Below are 24,028 nucleotides of genomic sequence, written 5' to 3' on the forward strand. Positions count from 1 at the left end.
TAATATACCATGTGGTTGAAGTTCTAACATTCTTGATGAAGGTTGAAGTAACAAAAGCGGTGAAGGAAAAAGAAAAGGAAAACCCGAATTAGTAGGGTTGCAGAGTTGCAAGATATGTGGAAGACTCATTGTAGATGTCAATTTGGTCCTAAAACTGATTGGACGGTAAAATAATACATGTTAAAATCGGTAATATTGACTTTAAGGAGCTATGATGTGCAAGCAAAACGGTAGTAACCAATGATATACATATGATATATTTGATTATTCATATAGACATAACAACCATAACTTCATAAGATATAGACATTGTATGGTCCTGGTTTATAGCATGACATGCAATTTTCTTGAGAAGTTTAATAAATCTAACAAGACATATTTTTTCGAAATTCGTGTCCTAACATGCATTGGCCAATCCATATGGAAAGTCTATTGTTTATGGAAGGTTTATTGTTTGAGTCTTTAAAGTTTCAATTTTAAGAGTTGGCTAATGGCTAGGAGCGTTATGCCAAGGAACCCATAAGAGATAATAATAGTTCATAATTGAATTAAGATATATGAATTACTTTTTTTTAACATAATTTTCTTAAAGCAAATTTGTACGTTATCAGGTTTGTTTCTCAACATATAACAACGTCAAGTGGTTTTTTGAAATCATCCAAGCCTATATTAGGCTTGAAATTTACCTTGAAGAATGTGATGCAACTGCAAATCAAAATGATTTCTGTAATTTATTAATTGTGATTCAACCATACAAACTTTCTTGTAGACTTAACTTCTTTGAGAAAATCTAAGGCCATCCGGTACGAAGACTTTTTCACGCGTAGCTATCCTATGTGGATCCTAAGTGGAGGGGATTTCCACTAGTGAACACCACCCCAAAACCTAGTTGTCTTCACGGGCAATCACGGAGGTGTTTTGGATTGATTGTGTCTATCTCTTTTGTTCACTATATGTTCATTGGTACCCCCCCCCCCCTAAAAAAAAGGAATGACGAAAGCAATGACGTATTAAAGACATTATTGAAGACACACGTCCTTTCATTGTGGAAGGAATTGTAAATATTTGTCATTATAATTATTTGTCATTTGTCTTTGTATGATTATTATTGTCGGTAGAAAATGTGATATAAAGTAGTGTCTAAGATATGAAATAAAGTGTGTAACCCTCAATAGTCTAGGGGGCTATATTGTAAATATGTATGTCGTATTGCAATCAAACAATTGCAACTCAATTATGTAACCGGCTCTCTTGAGCCTATAAATAGGGCCTTAAGCCCGAATGAAATAAACAAGTTAAGTTTAAGTGTCTAAGACTTGAGTTGATCTCAAAGTTCTTCCTCTGTTGAACTAGTCGTTCTATTTCTGAATAGCATAGCTCTATCCAAATATACCCAAGATTATTCATATAATCATTCATATATTTTAAACAATCCATCGTCAATCCATCCCGACGCATCATTCATGTATAATCCTATCTTAATTTTTTATTAATTCCGTCATGTCTTTAATTTTGCATTGTAATTATTTGTCATTATAATTATTTGTCATTTGTCTTTGTATGATTATTATTGTCGGTAGAAAATGTGATATAAAAATATAAAATAGTATCTAGGATATGAAATAAAGTGTGTAACCCTTAATAGTTTAGGGGGCTATATTGTAAATATGTATGTTGTATTGATTCTCTCCCAAATTAAAATTTTCGTTCCTCGGAAAAGAAAGTGTAAATCCATGAAAAGAAAGGGAACTAAAGAAGCATTAACCAAAAATGGTACTAATTTTCAGTTTGCACCCTTGTAAGCTTGAGGGTAGACATAACGTGTCGTCATTGTAAGGCATGGCTTGGCTTGCAAATCTTCATCGTGAATTCTTAATTAGAAAAACGCGGCCATAAGTGAGTCGGAGGAGGAGAGAAGGAGACATGGCCTTAACCTTAAGCAGAGCAATATTTTTGTATGAGAGAGAGCGAGAACGAGAACGAGAACGAAAACGAGAGGGAAGAGGGTCGCTTCTAAAACCTACAACAGAGTGAACGTCTCCTGTCTACTCTTATGGGTGATCATATAACTGTGAGTTTGATGAGAGATGCAGAAACCCATCACCCCCACAAATGTCAATTTACACACCAATAATTATCTTTTATTCCAAGAGGAACAACACGACCAGAGCTTTTTCAAGCTCTCTTTGCCTTTAATGATCTCATTTTGGTTACCTTTTCTGCTTGTCCTCTCTACATTCGGCTTCAATCATGGCAACGAAGGTCTTATTCTTCCCTTTTTCCGTTTTCCACTATTCATTTCTGTCTCATACTGCTTAATATTATGAATTTGAAATACCCATTTCTTAATTTGGAACTTACGTCGCATTTTAAGAACCCCGGTAGCCCTAATTTTACCGTATCTTTTAGCCCTGTACGTATCCGTGCCTGATATTGCTTCATCGTGTGAATTCTGAGATTCCCATTTGTTAAATTCAGCTTAGTTTATTTACCCAATTTGATATTGGCGTCGTTTTATTTCATTTTCAAATTGTTCTTCTTCTAGGGTTTTCAATGAATAATCTTAATGTTGTTTATTCACCATTTCCAGGGAATGTAGATGCATATAATAGGAACTTCACTAATACTACTACTACTACTACACATCCGTATATGAAAGAACAAGATCAAAATCATACAGATAGGGTGCTTTTAGAGTTCAATGTATCCGATTCTGGTGCTGCTTCTCATGATCATAATAGCTCTGTAGATACCGAAAAGAACCATGTTCAGGGAACAAGTCCTGTTGAAGAAGTAGTTTCAAAAGTTTTAGGTTACTCTGCATTAGTTTGTGAGAGAGAACTTCAAGATAGTTACATGGAAAAGAAACAAGAAGACATCCAAAACGGAAGGGCCCATCTCACATATCTTGATCTTGATGAGTTTAGAAACAGCACACAGCAAGATATTGGTTTAAATGGTGCACCAAGTGGGTTAGTCAACATAACCCATAGGCTCGAGCCAGATGGAACCGATTACAACTATGCATCTGCATCCAAGGGTGCAAAAGTTTTAGCACACAATAAAGAAGCAAATGGAGCAAGCAACATCTTGGGTTTAGATCATGACAAATATCTAAGAAACCCGTGTTCTGTTTTGGAGAAATATGTTATCATTGAGCTTTCAGAAGAGACTCTTGTTGATGCTGTAAAGATTGCAAATTTTGAACACCATTCTTCTAATTTCAAACACTTTTCATTATCAGGAAGCTTGGTTTTCCCATCTGAAATATGGTATCATCTTGGAGATTTTGTTGCTGAAAACGTTAAACATGACCAATATTTTAAGTTGCCTGAACCCAAATGGGCTAGATACTTGAATTTGACTTTAATTAGTCATTATGGGTCAGAATTTTATTGTACACTAAATGTAATTGAAGTATATGGGGTAGATGCAATCGAAAAGATGCTTGAAGATCTTATTGTGACTTCAGAAGAATCAACAAATCTTAATTCAACTGCATCCCCTGCATCACCACAATCTACAGGTCCCAAAAAGGGAAATATTATCGATGGTGAAAAGGGAAACACTGAGGCTACTAGTAAAAAGATGGAAGGTGTTGATGATGGAAAAAGGGTTGATGATGATGTGGCAAAGAAATCCCTGAGTGTGACTAAAATACCTGAACTTGTAGCAAAAGGTAATGGAAGAATACATGGTGATGCTGTTTTAAAGATTTTGATGCAAAAGGTGAGACTACTTGAAAAGAACTTATCTTTATTGGAGGATTACATTAAAGAACTGAACAAGAGACATGGGGATGTTCTTCCTCATCTTGATGTTGAGCTTGTCAAGTATTCAACACTTGTGGAGAAAACAAGAGCAGAAATCAAGGAGCTTTTGTTATGGAAGGCGACTATGGTACATTGTGTTGTTTTAATTTTTTTCAAAGTTTTTAAAGTGATGAACTTTATTATAAAAACTTGTATTTATACTTATCAGGAAAAGGAAATTGCTGACCTGGAGTCGTGGAAGGCTTTTGTGTCATCCCATCTGGAGTCTATTGTGAAAGAAAACGCCATGCTCAGGTTAAAAAAGATAAGTTTTTTTTGTCTTTTTTTTGTAGTAAAAAAAAAAATGATTTACTGTTTCCAGGCAAGCTATTGCAAAGGTTGCTGGTGATCAAGAAAGTCTGGACAAGGCTGAGCTGACTGTGTTGAGTGTGAGTGTTTCTTTTGTTGTTGCTGCCATCTTGAAGATTGTTTCAGACAGACTCTGTAATAATTCCTCTGGACATTTCAAAACACAAAGGGAGGATAGAAGTTGGAAATTGTTGGTTGTTACGTGTGTTGTCACTGGGGTCATTGTTTTTAACCTGTATTGACCAAGATTAATGTACTATTATTCCACATCAAGAATAGAAATGTTACATTTTAGAACAAGTATTGTATTGTATTGTTGTAGTTCTTTTAGAGTTTATGTTTCTGGCTTTTTGGTTTCAGAAAGAGCTGAAATTAACCCTTCCCTTGAAAAAGATTACAAACAAAGTGAGTGGGATTTTGAACATTTTTGTTCGGATATTGTAATGACTCATCATTCTTGGAACCTTCAAAAAATCGGAATACAAGTCTCATGCCATAATAGCCACTAACACTTATCTTGAATACCAACCAAGCTTGAGCAATGTTCAAACGTGGATACAGGAACAAACTTTGTCTTCGTATCAATATGATTGTCTTGGATATTGATATTGTTTGCCGTGATATCATCTTTAGCAATAACGTCTAATATAGTGATTTTTAATGTCAAGATGTATTTTTCTCTCATTGAATATAGAATCCTTGCATATAGCTTCTTTACAAGCTTCAAAAATAGCCTCTTAACCAGATGCATCTCTACAAAGCTCGATGCATAAACCTCTTAACCAGGTAGCTTCTTTACAAGCTTCAAAAATAGCCATATATGCTAATTCAGTAAGACTGTATAGTAGTTGAGTAGTTGACAAAGCCATAGTACTAGGGGTGAGCTTTTTAACCGAAAACCAAATCCGAACCGGTTGGAACCGATTAGTAGTATTCGTGTTTCCAGTTCTCCCAATCCATCATTTTGTTTGGTTTTCCGTTCTTTCGGTTCCGGTACCGAACACCTTCTTCGATAGCACACTTCAAGATCGATCTGGTTGTTGATTAATGAGAAAAAAGAAACCAAAAGTGGATGTTTATAGGGTTTAAGAAACTAATAAAATCCGTTTTTAAATTGTTATTGTTTCCCACATACATAATACACTGTAAGTCGATGTTTATAGGATTCAAGAAATCTAAAAAATCTATTATTAATTTAAACTGTTTTTGTTTTCCTCCTACATAATATACATAATACACATGTGTAAGAAATTAATAACAAATATTAAAACTAATTACACGTCGTGAAAGAAATTAGAGCAAGGGTTTAATTGATGTAGATTTTGAAAGATAGACATAGTACGAGAAAAAAAAACTTTAATGATCAAATTAGACAAAAAAAAAATGACAGTTCACTTAGAACAACGAAAATAACTATAATTTTTTAAACAACAAAATTTTATCACTACAATACACGAATATTCTTTTGAACATCTTCGATGGTAGTTTTTTTCGAAGCTTTTTGCTATTTGAAAAGGCTTTCAAACTTTTTTTTACCATTAGATATTGTTATGACAAAATTAATCAGATACAGAATTGAACAAACAGAAACATAAATAAATCAAATTAATATGCAAAGATTCATAAATCAGAAGAGCATACTTGTATTTGGATGTTTACAACAGTTTCAATAATCACGAAAATAAGTAGAGATTGAGGTCTGCTTTCCAGTGTCTTAAGACAGAAATTTCCCTGGTAGAAAACTGTCTAGAAGATACAACAATCTGATCAAGATTGAATCTTGATCCTAACGAAATTCTTCATGCTTCCTTGATTTCTCAGAAAAACGAGAGTGAAAGAAGTGGTGTTATTGTGTATATGATCAACCCTTTAATCTGTCAATTGATCATATATTTATAACATGTCATATAGCAGTTAAAAACTGCCAACCATCATACATGTTCCAAAACCGAAATTAAATGCCTAATTAACTTCCAATCAATTAATTAACAATTAACGAATTTTGTAATTAAAAAACCAGTTTCGGAATTTGTGTATATAAAAATTAATTAATTAGTCAAGAAGAGCCCAAAGGCCCAAGGCCATCTTTTGACCATTAATTATATTGAATGACAAGCTTAATCCAAGACTAATATGATAGCCCAATACCACAATTCTAGCCCAAATGCCTTTTTGTCTTGCTTTATCCATTTAAGAATATATGGAGACAAAGGCTTATAAAGCTAGTCAATGTTCTTTCTTTCTCCAATGTGGGATAATGCTTTTAGGCTATAAGCAAAGTTACAACAATTCCCCACATTTTCTATTCAAACTCCAACAATACCCCACATTTGAATATAAAATAAGAGAACTTTGATATTCAAATCAGGAAAGTAGAATATGACATGCATCTGAAGAGGTGTTTTAAAAACTTGAACCTTTCATAGTGTATACTATTTGCATCTACTTTGTGGGTAGTGAACTAGAGTCTTGAACTAACCACTTTGTATAGTAGAGTCAAAACAAAAAGTATCATACATATCATATCTAAACATGGATCATTTCTTACCGTTGTGTTCATTTCGGTCGTGGACAATCCTTTCTTTATGAGACTTTTAGAGAGCTTATGTAACACCCCGACTCTCAGGTATAAGTTTTAAAACCTGATATATGGACCTACTCGACGAGTTGGTTGCCCCAACTCGTCGTGTAGAGGCGGGTTAGCCCGCGTGGACTATTGGACCTACTCGGCGAGTCGGAGGACCCTGACTCGACGAATAGGAGCTGGAAAATGAAACCCTAATTTCCGGGGTTTTGCACCATATTTAAAGGGTCATTAGCCTCCCCCAGCCTCCCTTACCGTCCCCCTTGAGTCCAGAAAACCCTAATCTCGAATACCCTCAATTTGTGTGAGTGAAGAAGCTTGGAAAGTGGTTTTTTGTGAAGAAGGCTTGAAGTCTAAGGAGCTTGGAGCAAAGAAAAGCTTGTGGATCTGACTCTACTTCATCTTGGCATCATTTTGAAGCTAACAAGTCGTTACCTTGACTTCCCTCTAGCTAGATCTCTCCATGCTTAAGTCTAGGGCCATTTTAGCATATATGTGAACCATTTCGGGTATTGGTCATGATCTGAAGTTGTAACTTCAGATTTGGACTTCTCTAAGTCCCTATATCCATAAAGTTATCAGACTTAGCAAGCTTGAGCCCTTCTCTTTGGGTTAAACCTTTCCTTTAACTTGGTTTTGGCATCTAGGACCATGCATGCACGTAAAGTTTGCAACTTTACGTAGAAACCATGCCCTAGGAGGTTAGATCTGCATTTTGGAGCTTTGGGGTAGCTTAAAAATGTCTGAATGAGAAATAACTAAAGGGACTCGACGAGTCGCATAGCCGAATCGACGAGTCGGTTGAAGATTGGCTGTATTGGTTCTACATGAACTCAGCGAGTCAGTAAGAAGACTCGACGAGTCAGTTAGGGTTTTCCCGACATTTGGACATGCATGGACTCGACGAGTTGGTTGGAAACTCGGCGAGCTAATTAGGGTTTTTATGATTTCTTGAGTTCTTAAGGAACTCGACGAGTTGCTAGCTGCACTCGACAAGTTGGGTCAACATGGACTGTTGACTTTGAGTGTTGACCTTGACTTTGACCAAGGGTTGACCAGTTGGACTTTTGAGGGTATTTTGGTAATTTGGGATTCTGATGGACTTGGTCCTATGGTGGTTATAGGTGGTAGAGTTCTTGGCTGTGATTCAGGAGTTTGATCTTATCACTACAGTTCGACATCGTGAGGTGAGTTCTTCTCACTATATCAATAGGGTCTAAGGCACCAAGGTCGGCCCTTATGATTTGTATCCTCGTTATAGGATGGTTTCTATGTTAGTGGTCTGTTAGATCAGTATCCTGGTCATAGGATGGTTGCTATGTTAGTGATCGGTTAGATCGGTATCCTGGTTATAGGTTGGTTGCTATGTTAGTAATCTGTAGATCTGTATGATTATATGTACATGCTAGCTAGCGTATGATATTTATGTGCACATGTTTGTTGGTTTGTGGGATTGGGTTGAGGCAAGTCCTACTTTGTGCTGTAGGCCAAGATACCCAGGGCGGACCGGATAGACTGCAGACCCGGTTAGGGCATACTAGTCAGGCCGAAGGCCCGACGAGCGGTCCGGATAAGTTGAAGGCCCTGAGAGGCGGTCCAGACGTGTCGAAGGCTCGGAGAGCGGTCCAAATAAACTGATGGCCTGTGAGACGGTCCAATCAGATTGATGGCTCATTATGCATGCTGTGTTTGTTTATATGATATGATTATGATTGTATGGCGTTGGTATTTTGGGGGAACTCACTAAGCTTCGGGCTTATAGTTGTTGATTTTGTTTCAGGTACTTCTGATGATCGCGGGAAGGCGAAGGCGTGATCGTACACCTCCTTATGATTTCATGATTTGATTCTGGGATACTCTGACACTATACTATTTTGAAAACAAGTTTTGTAATAATTATGGATGTTACAGCTTAGCCATATCAGCTCCCAAAGATGCGACCTCGCATCCATCTCACATAGGTAATGCTAATCTGGAACAATCCATATTATTCCACTATAGGACCTATCAACATTATTAAGAATAAAGAATTCATCCCTATATCATCAACGGAAAACACAAAATAAATATCATAGGAGTGAGCATACCTTTGTGTTGGTGCTTCTTTGAGTCATCCCCAACTAGTTTTCCTATTGAACCTAGACCATAGGATCTCCAATGTTGCTAGGTTAGGTTTCCGCCAGGTGGTGACTCATTGTGTTGACTCATTGTGTTGACTTTAAGCCCATTCCCCTCGATGTGAAGAGAACTTGCTCTCTACTAAGGCCTTTTGTCAAGGGATCAACTATATTTTCCTTTGACTTTATGTAACTAATGGAAATGGTTCCATTCTTCAGCAAGTCTCTTATTGTAATGTGTCTGCACCTAATGTGTCTCGACTTTCCATTGTATATCTTACTTTGTGCTCTGTTGAGAGCAAGCATGCTATCACAATGTATGCCAATGGCAGTAACAGGTTGGGGCCACAGAGGAATACTTTCTAGGAAGCTTTTAAGCCATTTAGCTTCTTCAACAACTTTATCTAAAGCAACAAATTTTGCTTCCATTGTAGAACGAGTATTCACAATTTGCTTAGATGATTTCCAAGAGATAGTGGCTCCACCAAGAGTGAATACATATCCACTTGTGGATTTTGCCTCAGAAGTATTGGAAATCCAATTTGCATCACAATACCCTTCAAGAACAGGAGGATATCTTGTGTAATGCAATCCATACTTCATTGTATGCTTTAAATATCTAAGCACTCTCACTAATGCATACCAATGATCTTTCCTAGGATTGTGGGAGTAACAGCTCAATCTACTTACACTATATGTCAAGTCCGATCTAGTACAATTCATAATATACATTAAGCTACCAAGAACTTGAGTATATTCTAACTGAACTACACTATCACCTTTATTCTTCTTAAGATGACTTGAAGGATCAAAAGGGGTGACTATCGGCTTGTCATTATAGTGTCCAAACTTCTTGAGTACACTTTCAATATAATGGGACTGAGTAAGAGTATAACCATCTGGTCTTCTTTGAACTCTTACACCAAGGATCACATCTACTACTCCCAAGTCCTTCATGGAAAAGGAGGAGTGTAGCATTTTCTCGGTTTGATTGATCACATCCAAACTAGTATCCATTATAAGCATATCATTCACATACAAGCATATGATGACATAAGCATTCTTGTATTGTTTGACATAAACACATTTATCACATTCATTAATTCTAAACCCATTAGAAAGCAATGTGTTGTCAAACTTCTCATGCCATTGCTTTGGAGCCTATTTCAATCCATAAAGTGATCTAACTAACTTACAGACTTTGTTTTCTTGACCTTTAACCACAAACCTTCAGGTTGATTCATATATATCTCTTTATCTAGTTCACCATACAAGAAAACAGTTTTCACATCCATTTGGTGTATTTCCAAATTATGAATGGCTACAATTGCTACCAATTTACGAATTGATGTAATTCTTGTAACAGGTGAGTAGGTGTCAAAGAAGTCTTGACCTTCCTTTTGACGATACCCTTTAGCTACTAACCAAGCTTTATACTTCTCAATGGTACCATCAGGTCTAAACTTCTTTTTGAATATCCATTTGTGCCCAATTGGTTTGTACCCAGGTGGCAAATCTTCCAATTTCCAAGTGTTATTCTGCACAATGGAGTCAATCTCACTTTTGATTGCCTCTTGTCATAAAGGAGCTTCAGAAGAATCCATAGCATCCTTATATGTTTGGGGTTCTTTATTAACTACATGGGTCATATAATCAGGTCCAAAATCTTTGGCTATTTTGCCCCATTTGCTTCTCCTAGGTTCTAAGTTCTCTTCTTGAACCTTTGAAGAACTCTCTTCATTTGACTATAAACTTTTTTCAAGAATGGGTTCATTCAGTCCATCATCTAGAGGTCTTTTCCTAGAGCAGGTAACCTCTTTCCCTTTATCCTTAAAAGGAAAAATATTTTCAAAGAATTCAGCCTCTGCTGAATACATGATGGTTTGGTTATGGATATCATCAACATGTGATTTATACACAAGAAACCTATAGGTTGCACTATTTATGACAGGGCCAAGATAGATGCAATCTATGGTTTTTGGTCCAAGTTTAGTCCTATTGGGAAGAAGTACTTGTACCTTAGCAAGGCAACCCCACACTTTCATCCTTTTGTAAGAGGGTAACCTCCACTTACACAGATGATAGGGTGATTTATCACTCTTTTTATGAGGAATTCTATTAAGTATTGAATTTGCTGCAAGACATGCTTCTCCCCACATATTATGTGGTGCTCCAGAAGTAATTAACATTGAATTAATCATGTTTTTCAATGTTCTATTATGTCTTTCCGCCACTCCATTTTGTTGAGGAATATATGGAGCAGTTGTTTGATGTATACTACCATTTAAAGAACAAAATTCAGCAAAGTCTTTGGATTCATATTCTCCTCCTCGATTAGACCTTAGAATTTTGATCTTTTTGTCAAGTTGATTTTCAACTTCAGTCTTGTAATTCTTAAAAGAATTCAAGGCTTCATCCTTGGTATTTAACAAATAAATATAGCAATACTTTCTGCAATCATCAATAAATGAAATATAATAATTCTTTCCTCCTTTTGTAGGTGTTGCTCTAAAATCACATAAATAAGAGTGGATTAAGCCAAGTATTTCATTAGATCTTTCAACTGATTTATAAGGATGTTGTGAAAATTTTGACTCTACACAAACCTCGCATTTTATGTTTTTATCTATTGAACATTTTGGTAACATGCCAAGTTTTGCTATTCTTTGAATAGAACGAAAATTGACATGTCCCAATCTAGAATGCCACAAAAGAGAAGGATCATGCATATACATAGAAGAGGGGCTAGTAGTGCCCATTAATGCATTAGTATTAACATTGGTTACATCATTGTTTGGTGTCTCAACACCATAGTACAAAGGTAAGACACTGACTTTGAAGAGACCCTTACTAAGGTATCCCTTTCCAACATACATCCCATCCTTGGTCAGAACAAACTTATCAGACTCAAATACAAGTTTGAATCCTTTGTTACTAAGAATAGGGCCAAAAATCATATTCTTAGTAATTTCAGGAACATGCAGGACATCACTTAAACCAAGTTCTTTTTTAGAAGTCAGTTGTAGCTTCACTTTTCCATTTCCTTTAATTTTTGAAGTAGAGTTATTCCCCATAAACATTGGTTCAGAATCATAGACTTTCTGGTATGTAGAGAACATGATTCGAGAGTTTCAAATGTGCCTTGTGGCTCCAATATCAATCCACCAATCCACACAATTGCTAACCATGTTGGTTTGAATCACAACAACAAACTGATTTGGTGATTCAACCAAGTTGGTTTGACCAGAAGTTCCTCCACCAGAATTACCACCATTATTTCCATTGTTCTCTCCATTGTTTCCTCCTTGAACACTCATGAATCTGCAATCTTTGGCCTTGTGTCCTGTTTTGCCACAAACATAGCATGGACCATAATTCTTTTTGAAATTCTTCTTGTTTAGGCCATGGTTTTTGCCATCTTTGGAAGAGTTTTTGGAGCCTTGATTCCCTTTCTTGTTGTTATGCTTGGTCCTTGAAGTACTCGCTTCTCCAACAAAGTTTGCACTTGGTTATAAGGAATTTGCATCTGCCTTCTCATTCAATCTGTTATCTTCTTCCACACAAATTCCCAACACAAGTTGCTCAAAACTCATGTCATCAGTTAGGTGCTTAAGATATAGTTTGAAATTCTTCCAAGAAGGAGGAAGTTTTTCAATGATTGAACCAACAAGAAAGTTAGAGTTTATACCCATACCTTCAACTTCAAGATCATGTGCAATGACTTGAATTTCCTCCACTTGTTTGAGGATAGATTTGGTATCCACCATCTTGAAATTCATGAACTTTCCAATCAGAAATTTCTTGGAACATGCCACTTCTGTTTTGTATTTCTTTTACAATGATTCCCATATCTCTCTTGCAGTAGTCATCGTAGAGTAGATATCATAGAGAGAATCATCCAAGGCATTTAGAATATAATTTATGCAATTATATTCATTTCTGTTCCAAGTTTCCACAACCCTTTGATGTTCTGCAAAATTGGGCTGCAGTGGGTGGTGTTTTTCCTTCTACAGTGGTTACACCAGTAGGAGGAGAAGGAGAATCATCAGCGAGAACATTGGAAACATGAAGAGTTGTTATATAAAACAACATCTTTTGTTGTCATCTCTGAAAGTCCGAGCCTTTGAATTTCTCAGGCTTTTCTGTGACATCCCCAAATTTCTCGGCCAGAAAGGACCGATTTAGTTTATGCTTTTAAAATAAAATCAGAGTAATTTTCCAAAACATGTTGCGGAATTTGTTCCCAAAACAAATATAATATTTATCAAAACATTTCTTAAATAAATATATTCTCCATTTCATAACAAAACCTCGGGATGTCATGTTCCGATACATATCAAAAGCATAAACAGTATATTATACGCCTTACAACATTTATTTACATCTACTGGCCTATAATCCAAAATCTCTCGTTAAATCATCCAACTATGCTTTTGCCACTACCTGTAATACAAGAACCTGAGTGGGTCAGGCTTGGGAGCCTGGTGAGCATATAGGGTTTTCAACCCACAAATAATAAATTTATTAATTTCATCATTCAACAATAAATTCATTAATTTCATCAACCAAAAATAACCCTGATTACCCATTCCCGTTATCCTCACTTTACGCCCCTAAAACAACTATCACAAGGGACCTAGCCTAAGGATTTATCAAGGTGACAACACTGCTTCGGGGGTTCCTCAGCAATTTATGTCAAATAAGGCAACCATCGGGGTGACAACACTGCGTTCCTCAGCAATTTATGTCAAATAAGGCAACCATCGGGGTGACAACACTGCTTTCCTCAGCAATTTATGTCAAATAAGGCAACCAATGGGATGACAACATTGCTTTCCTCCGCAATTTATGTCAAATAAGGCAAACATCGGAGTGACAACACTGCTTTTCCTCAGCAATTATGTCAAATAGGCACGAAGTCACATCGTCGCCAATGTTTATACAACAGGCACTAAGTCCATAGCTGCCAACGTACTAAATCCATAGCTACCAACGTACATCTATACTGTACTAAATTCATAGCTACCAACGTACATCTATACAATACTTTTATCCCTCATTCTTTATCTACCCATGTTTTACCCAACATATTTGAAGATAAAATATATATACATTTTAAATTATTTTAAACATGTATAAAACATTCATTCAACATCCATCCCAAGTAAACAAACAACATATATATACATAGCACGTATTTTATATAAAATACTTCATATCTATGTGTAAGATGAAAGTGACTATACACTCACTTGATTTAACGATAATCGGGCAGCACTTCGTTTCCTAAAATGATCGTTTCCGATGAAACCGGAAGCTTTAATGAAAAACCGGGCTCTGCGAGGGTTGAGCTTTAAAACCGAAAAGATAAATTTCTCGGGCTCTTCGGGACGTGTTTCGGGTGTTGAAAATAATATCGGGGCTTCGGGGGAAGTGGAAATAGCTAAAATATGGATTTAGGGGGTAAAAGTGGCAATTTCCTAAAATTATCCGGGAGATCTCGCAGGCACTATTTATAGGGAAGGATTCGGATGTCTTCGGCCGAAGGGGGATACGCGGCAGTAGCGAGGGGCTCCAGATGGCTCGCATGTGAGGGAGGTAGGTGGCGGGTGCGAGGCTCGGACACGCAAGGAGGGCACGCGTTGGATGCCTATTGGACCGCGCTTCGGACGACTCTCCGGATCGGACACGTGTCTGATGACTCACCGAGATCGGACACGGGGTGTCTGCGAGGAGTGGGTAACGTGGCCTATTCCGGACCATGCGAAATTTCTCGGATTTCGTGTTTTTCTCGATTTTTGAGCCAAAAACTTCTAAAATCCATAACTTTCGCATACGGGCTCCGTTTTTGACGTTCTTTATATGCACGCGTAGGTAAAATTATGCTCTACAACTTTCGTTTAGACTTCGTCGACTAACTTTGACTTTTTTTTAATATTATTATTTTTAACAGACCGGGACAGGAAAATCCGTTAAAAATTCATAACTTCTTCATCCGATGTCCGTTTTCGTCTGTCTTTTTACCGTTGTACTACTATTGACGAGACCTTCGATTCTCGTTTAGGTTGTGTCGGCTAAAAATCACTCAATCTAAAATTCAAGTTTTTAGCTGTCTACTGCTAAGCTGAAACTTAGAAAAATCATAACTTCCTCATACGCAGTCAGATTTGGGCGTTCTTTTTATGCATACTCTTGGTTTAACGAACACTACGACTTTCATTTAGACCACCAATGCTAAAAAGTAGTTTATCAAAAACTCACTTTTTACGTCATTCGGCGCCGTGCCGGTTTTGTCGCGGAACTTCGACAGGTCATAACTTCTTCGTTATAACTCGGATTTCGGTATTCTTTATATATCCAGAATCCTTGTCACGACCACTACAACTTTCTTAATAGATATCGGCTTTATCTCATATTTATTTTCGACGCTTATTTTTATTCTTAATTAATTAAATCCTAATAATTAAGCATAAAACACATAATTCACATAATAATCATATAATTCCTTTTTATTTCTTCAAAATGAGTTACAAAGGTTGACCTAGAATATTACATCATCATTAATGCCTATCGTAGAAACACGGGCGTTACATTTTCCACATGTGTTTTGATGATGGAATTTTGATCCATTCTTCACTTTTTGTTTTCTGTCTTACATTGTTATGACAAAACTAATCAAATACGGAATTGAACAAACAAAAACATAAATAAATCAAAATAATATGCAAAGATTCATAATCAGAAGAACATACTTGTATTTGGATGTTTACAAGAGCTTCAATAATCACGAAAATAAGTAGAGATTGAGGTCTGCTTTGTAGTGTCCTAAGACAGAAATTTCCCTGGTAGGGATCTATCTAGAGAATACAACAATCTGATCAAGATTGAATCTTGATCCTGACGAAATTCTTCATGCTTCCTTGACTTCCCATAAAAACGAGAGTGAAAGAAGTGGTGTTATTGTGTATATGATCAACCCTTTAATCTGTCAATTGATCATCTATTTATAACATGTCATATAGCAGTTAAAAACTGCCAACCATCATACCTGTTCCAAAACCAAAATTAACTGCCTAATTAACTTCCAATCAGTTAATTAACAATTAACAGATTTTGTAATTAAAAAATCAATTTTGGAATTTATGTATATAAAAATTAATTAATTAGTCAAGAAGAGCCCAAAGGCCCAAGGCCATCTTTTGACCATTAATTATATTGAATGACAAACTTAATCCAAGACTAATATGATAGCCCAATACCACAATTGTAGCCCAAATGACTTATTGTCTTGCTTTATCAATTTAAAAATATGTGGAGACAAAAGCTTATAAAGCTAGTCAATGTTTTTTATTTCTTCAATATGGGATAATACTTTTAGGCTATAAGCAAAGTTCCAACAGATATAAAAGTTTTTTTTAAAGCTTAGTAATCTCTAACATTCTAACATATTATTATATATATATATATTAAAGTTCTGAAGAAAAGGAACAATAAACCTGTTGGTTTTTTGACATATTTGGTCAAGATATTTCCTCTATATCACAATTGGTCCAACTCTTTATTAATATTACAATTTCGTACTTCCTGGTCCATCTGATAAAAGTGTGGTCACTGTCTCCGATGCTTCTCGGTTTTCTCCCACCGCCTTATCTTCCTTCTCTAATAATATCTATTTCTTTCTCTTGCTTTCTGGATGGTTCTGTCCACTGCCTACAAAACGTCGTAGAACAACGATGCGTCCTCCACCGGCCACCACCTCTAATACCGAAGTTTTCCCGTTTCTTTTTGTCTTCCATCTTTGATCACACGTCAAAGAGTTTTGATTCTAGGAGGAATCGGTAGAGTCGGTGGTTCTACCGACATCGCTCTGTCAAACTTCTACCTCACCTTCGCTTGTAAGTCTACCATCTCAAAAAAACCAAAAAACTTCTCCAACCTTTCGACTAACAGTTCGACCTGCAAAAAAATCGTCACAGGTACCTTCTCTTTCTTTTTCATCTTCAACGCCATTTGACCCTCTTTCTATGCTGTAAATTCCCAAGTTTCGTTGATTATTTTCTCTTCTACATGTCTAATTTCTATTTCTCTTCTTTATTATTTGTTTTATAAACTCAAACCCACCGGATTCAAAGCAGGAAAGGGGCAAAGAGGGTATTTGGCTGAAGCACATACAGAGATTGAGGCCATGCTCTTATGGAACGAGATGGCTTCTCTTCTGGAACGTCGTCCCGCTCCCTTTTTCTAATTTGTGAATTCGTTTTCTACAAATTCGAACTGAAATTGATCTTTTTTCAGTTCAGTTACAACTTTAAATCAATTCTATTTTTGTTTTCTGCAGATTCTAACTTAACACACACACACACACCATTTGTTCTTGATATGGGCAAAAATGTCCACCGACCACCATGTATGTTTTATTGTTACATTAGAATATGAGAATAGGGGTTTTACCCATTTCAATTGTTGAAGGTGAAATAATTGTTTATATTCTTAACTTCCAGTGTCCCGTTTTCCCTCTATTATTTCCATTGACTTTGGTGATCGCCCGAAAAGGAGGCTAGAGCAGCTACACAACCTATTACTCTGTTACTTAAAGGTAACTTATAACGTTGTCTTATGTTATGACTGGAATTTTGTGACAGATTGATTATGATGATCAATGATTAGTTGTATTTATTTGTAGGTATATTGAACGATTCCTGTGGTTGACACCTGCTTCCCAAACCCAAAAGGGTTTGAGTGTAATTGTATTCAGGCTGGGAATGTAGAGCCTGATGTGACTTTATCTTTTTTGCTTTTCTTGAACCGGTAATGACAAGTTGCTGCAGATTGTTCAGTTATTGGCTACAAATAACTTGCTTTCATTCTCCAAAAAATATCATGGAACGACATATAACTTTTTAGAAGCAATATTTGCAGTTTTATACATCATTTGATTTGGCCCACGAATCAAGTTTTGGATTTGAGAGTTGAAATGTGTTTTAAGGGTTTGAAATTTTTTATTGTATCTTTTAATTACAATCTGTTTGCTTTTCGCTTTCGGGTCATTATGTCTAGATAATCATTAGCCTAACCGTAAATAATCGAATATTTTTTTTCTTAGAATGACAGTTGCTATTATGTTTAAAGATACTGTACAAATTGTGTGATTATTGCTTGAATAATGGGAATAGCAATGAGTCCTGATTTTTTATTACTGAAACCGGTTGCCTTGCGTTGTATTTATCTTTTGAAAATTTTGTCTCACATTTACTCTTTTCTTAGGTACTTTCACTACTCCCATCTTATGAAGCGAAAACTGTAGATTGTGCTAAAAATGTACGCAAAAACTTCACTCTAGAAAGCTGCATTTGTTACAGAAACGCTCCATTAGCAAATGATGGTCAAAATTTTGGTTTTTTCTCTTTAGTTTCAGTATCAAAATTTAACAGGGTGTTAATGTGCGGTATGGTTCTCTTTCTGAATACAAACTTGAAGTGAAGCATAAACACGGGGAAAAAGCCATACCCTATTATCTTATTGTTAATTTTTTTGTTTAAACATCATTACTTTATAACATGATCTTCTAAAAATAATACCCTCTGGCAAGTTCAGTTGGGCTAACAAGTTAAGTATGAATGTAGATGAAAAAAAATGTGACATTAGTTGGAAATAGGATTGATTTGGGGCTAGGATTTTTTTTGAGAAGTTGACTTATTCAAAAAGTTAGAGAAGGATAAAGTCTCAAGCAAGGATAAAGTCAGAGAGGGATTTTTTTTTGAGAAGTTGACTTTGAAGAAAGTGTTTTAAGTATGAATGGTGAAAATTAAGTATGAAGAAAGTGTCAAACTCTAATACGAGTTAAATATTATTACAAACTAATGAATTACAATATTGCCCTTGCAGGTAAGTGACTTGGAATAAACGTAAGCAGGAGATGCCGAAATAGAGCAACATTTGCTTTGTTCGACTGGTACTACATCGTATATCGGGCCTTCAGATGGCTTTGATTTTCCAAGGAGAAAAATCCATCGTTGGTATTGTATTTTTTACCTGTTACTTTTAATATCTTGAGTTTCATTTGCAAATGTGATTATTTCAAGATACCAATCGAATGACTGAAACGTTAATGCTACATAATTCATTTTTTATGTTGTATATCTGTTTAGCTCTAGGAAAGTAAGCATAAAACAACTTTAAAGTCTAACTAATGATTTGTTGGATTATGTTTCATTTGACAGAAAAGTTTTGCATGATCTGGTGGGTATGATTTTTAACTACAAATACTACAACAATTTGTTGCAGAGGACTGAAGGTAAAGCATATTATTATAATTTTAGATTTAAATGTAGTCCGTTGATCAATTATTATTATACTGCCTAAAGGTCATCTTGAACTCTTTATCTACGAAGGGTATTATTGTCCAGTCTGAAAATAATGAAAAATTGGAAACTGAGGAGAAGTTAAAGGATGGGAAAGTGAAAAAAGAAACGGATGTTAAAGATATGGGTTCTCCAAACAAAAGAGAGTAATAAAGTATGTGATTTTAACTTATGTATTGGTTCCATTAATTAAGTATATTGAAAATTAGGGAAAATTGCAATAAATAATGTATTTTACCATTTCTGTCACAGTTTCGTTCCTCTTCACTTTCACTGGATTTTCTCTTGGATTATGATGATAATGATATTGAAGAATCAACATTTGAGGTGAGTGGCTTTATACAATTGTTATTATTATTATTTTTTTATGATTATCTCATCAAATTCTTTATAGATAAAATAAAATAGTTATTTGATTACACTCTTGATTTACATTGCGGTTGTCATTATTTGTTGAAACATTAAATGTTTCATTATCAAATGGGTTGAAGGTTTTTAGCATTTGTACACGTTGATTAAAATCAATAACGATTAACGATGCATTAATTTGTATTCCCATTTTCTTATTTATTTTGTTGTTTTTGTATTACAGAACTTACAGATCAAATTTGTGGCCAAAAGAAACCAAAAAAAGACACGGTTGGAAGAAATTTTCGAGAAGGAACAACTAAAAACAACAAAGCGTTTGGAAAGTGATGATTAAAAAGAAAGAAATAATCGACAAGGGAGTATTACAGGCATGTTTTCTTTAAATCTCATTTTTCTAATGTTTTCATGATTTCTTGAATTAATTTTCATTCTTATTTTTTAATATCCGCATTTTAGTTTGAAACAGGCTTTTATGTTTTTTTACCGAAATCGAGTTGCTGACATTAGGGTAAGTGAACTAATAATATTCCGGTTCCACTACTGTCATTTATAGGGATAAATGAAGTATAATGAAATATTGAAATTCATTTAAGACACATTTTTCTGCAAAAAACTTATTTCCGCTACACATTGTTAAACAACTACTTATAGAATTTGTCTAATATCTAAATCTACTGTCTAAATACATCTCTCAATAACTACCGTTTGCGAGATCAAAATCTTAAAGAAGGTGCATCATGAGAATGTCATAAAGCTTAAAGAGATTGTTACTTCTCCAGGTAAGTTATAGCTGATTTCTAATTGACCTTTTCATTACATGTATAGTAAAAATAAAAACGACACCAACCAATTCTTTTGTGCTTATAATGACATTTGATGTGCCATATCATCCTCATGCGTGCATGTTTCTGTTGTAGGCCCCAAGAAAGATGACCAAGGGGGACCAGGCAAGTGCTTTTCTGCCATAACATGCTTTTCTGCCTACCTCCATCTGTCCACTATGTAGATCTGTCGCCTTACCTTCACCATCGGACACTGCATCTGCTGCCATAACAAGTCAGGTTTGTTGTTTGTTATATGATATGATGTTTGTTACATTTTTTAGAAACTACGTGACCAAAAAAATTCATTTGATTTTCTTTGCAGTCTGATAATCTCTGAAAGATACCCTCGAAGACATTTACTATGGGAACCAAATCAGAAAAATCCCACGCCACATGCTATGCAGTCAACCTAAATGGTATACATGGAGTAATGAAGACAAAATCCAAAAAATAGCAAATTACTTATGCTTATTTGTTTTTATATCATCGCACTTCCATTTCTTCTATTACAACATTGTACTTTTCTACCAAATAATAGCAACATATCAACAATTTCCACTGCTACAATTGATATATTTTATTTTCTTGCTATTATGTCAAATTACCAAAATGCCCTCTATTGTGAGGATTAACATATTTCCATCAGGAAATGAACTTCGTTATATACTTCTGTATAGACCTTGAAGGAAATAGAGAAGAAGAGTTAAAGATGTTGCGGAGTTTACATATGAAAGCCATGCTCCTCAAGAACCCAACTGCTAGAAAATGTGTTTGCTACCACCTCTAGAAATCGAATTTCAGTCTGACTCATCGCGTTCTTCTGTCTACTACTGGAGCATACATACACATACAAAGGAGACAGACCCATGTAACGGATCCTTTTCCAATCCTCTTGGCTCTTACAATAAAAAGGGTTTTGGTGGTGTTGATGGTAAAAATGAAACATCTAACCCCCGCAACGCGGGGGCCACTTTACTAGTTGATATTATGATTTTGGCCGGATACTTATACTTCATAACAATTCATTTTACAGTTTAGTTATATTATATATTATTTTTGTTTTTTTATTATATAATTTATTTGATCATATATATATATATATATATATATATATATATATATATATATATATATATTATAAAAAATTATATAATAAAAAAGTAAGCCTCAAAATTTTCAAAATGGTACAAAATGCCAAAAATTAAAAACATTATCATAACATGCTATTTCAATTTTTATGGGCAAACCTAAAAAATACAACATATTTTCATATAATTCTAAAAAAAAAAAAAAAACTTTTTTTGTGTATTAAAACCCATATATTTTTTTTGAAAGTCTAATTTAAGGTTTTCTAACATAAGGAAAACCCAACATTTTTTCACCCAAACATAAAAAAAACCACTATATGATATTTTTGGTGCGCTAGAACCTCCATATTTTTTTCTTAAAATTCCTAATATAAGGGATTATAACCAACAAACCCTTAAGATCTGATTTACCTAGCATTTTTCTACTGTCTAGAGTTTACATGTATCAAAGTCTTAAATTAGACAATCTCAGAAAATATAGGGTTTCAACGCAGTAAAAAAATAATATAGTGTGTTTTTATTAAGAATATAGGGTTTTAACGTAGTGTCATACATTTTGTTGACTATTAGTGAATTATTGAGAATATTAACGCTATTAATTGAACCGGGACTACCGAAGTTGTCATGTCAGAACCATAAATCCTATGAGGCTACAACTTCAAGTACGGTTGTCGTATAATGATAATTGTCCTTTGTGCATTGTCCATGATATACATTTAGACACATATTCCATCTCCAATGCTTGCAATCTAAACTTCCTAACATCCAAAGAAAGCTAAGCACATTAGCATGACGAGCATACAACTTTTGTATGTCACTGGAAATAGGATGACTCGTGGACCGTACAAAGACATGGTAGATCTACATAATTCTTGAAGACTTTCTTGTACGGTATGTGCATACATCATAAAACTCTCGTATAGTGCATCAGGAGTGGTGCCATATGCTAACATACGAAATACAACTATACATTTTTGAATTGGATCAAAGCGTAACGTACCTCTTGCGCCAGGGCGTTACCAGATATAACCATACACTCCACTCACACCTTTGACAATATGCATAAACAAATCTTTATGCATTCAGAACCGTCAATAGAAATAATATCCTTGAAAGAGAGCATGTCGGTCAAAATAATCATGCATGAGACGTTGGTGGGGTGCTTCACACTATCTTTGGATATATATTCTTCGTTTATGTTACGCAATGCTCGCTTCATGACTATTAATTTGTTGTTCTAGCATATGACGTAAGGCAATGATTGATTATATTACGCTCCCGATAGCATCGTCTTAAGAAGATGATGATGATGATGATGACGACGATGACATTTTTTATAAAATGATGGAGGTTTTGAGAGATGTATTTGTGATTTATGTGTGTTGAAATGTGAAGGTTCATGTGTTTATTTATAACACCCTATTTCAGATCATTTCTTAATTCAGGGTTGTGGACCGAAATTCGATCATGAAAAGGATTTGGGCTTTGAGGAAGGAAAGTTTAGACCTTATTGAAGGTTGATAATGCTGGTTGTGAGATATAATCCCTTGATTTGTGTGATGGAACCAAAGGGTAGAAAGGGAAAACTTATAGATCGGGCTTCTTGAATGGATTATGGTTTTAGTTCGGTATGTGATAAGACAAAAGTAACTAGATAGGATTATGGGGCTCTTCAATACCTTTTCGTGCATATGAAGAACGCCGAAAACGGAGGTGGAACGAAGAAGTTATGGTTGTTTGAAGTTGAGCTTAAAGATAGAAGTTTTGCACTACGCAGGGCGCACTCTAAGTACTCAGGGGCGTAGTGCTTGCTGAGGGACACAATTTTATTCAGCTATGTGGGGTGTAGCTTATGTTACGCAGGGCTTAAGTGCGCATAGTAAAAACCCTAATTCTGGGGTTTGAGCCCTATTTAAGGACTCTAACCCCTTGATATCCTTCTTATCACCAACCTCTACCCTCTTGAGCACCTAACTCGAAAACCTAGCCATCTTGGGATGATTTTGAAGCATGTAAGTGTTTCCTTGTGTGTTTTGTGAAGAAGGAGGTCATTAAAGGTGTGCTTGGGGAGTCCAAGGCTTGTAGATCCAGACTCTACTCTTCTTCAACATCTACCAGGAGGTATAAAGCTTGAATCTTGTTGGTCAATATGTTAGATCCCTTTAGATTCTTGATTTTCATGTTCTTTGGTCCCATAATCTTGAGTCTTATAAGTATAAGCCACTACTAGAAAAACAGCCTTTTGCGACGCGCAATTAATGACACACACTGATAGAGGACGCACATTTGTGCGTGCCCTAAAAATTAATGTCAGTTTTCCAAAATTTGAAGGATAGAGGACACGCATTTGTGCGTGCCCTAAAATTAGTGTCAAACAAAACAAAATTAAAAACACGGAGGGCGCTTATTATAAGTGTGTGTCATCTACAAATGCCGCTTTATATATATTTTTTTAACTAAACACGCGTTTTTAAAGAGGGATCGTCTAAAATTCTAAAATTCTACAATTTTGAATACCCCGCTTCTGCACTCTCTCCTCTGGATCGCCTTATCTCTCGTAAAAT

At 35.5% G+C, this 24,028-nt stretch overlaps 1 protein-coding gene across 1 annotated transcript; it reads left to right on the top strand.

Annotated features, from left to right (window-relative positions):
* The first annotated feature begins 1,829 nt into the window (after positions 1-1,829).
* Positions 1,830-4,451, top strand: LOC145165356 (SUN domain-containing protein 5-like). Its single transcript, XM_079084087.1, has 4 exons — positions 1,830-2,262; positions 2,591-3,900; positions 3,982-4,067; positions 4,135-4,451. The coding sequence occupies exons 1-4, from the start codon at positions 2,088-2,090 to the stop codon at positions 4,361-4,363; spliced, it is 1,800 nt and encodes a 599-aa protein (XP_078940213.1). The 5' UTR covers positions 1,830-2,087; the 3' UTR covers positions 4,364-4,451.
* The last annotated feature ends 19,577 nt before the right edge of the window (positions 4,452-24,028 follow it).

The sequence above is a fragment of the Lactuca virosa genome, chromosome 3 (assembly GCF_052849685.1).
Source record: "Lactuca virosa cultivar CGN04683 chromosome 3, Lactuca_virosa_CGN04683_v6, whole genome shotgun sequence".
In the NCBI taxonomy this organism is placed as follows: domain Eukaryota; kingdom Viridiplantae; phylum Streptophyta; class Magnoliopsida; order Asterales; family Asteraceae; genus Lactuca; species Lactuca virosa.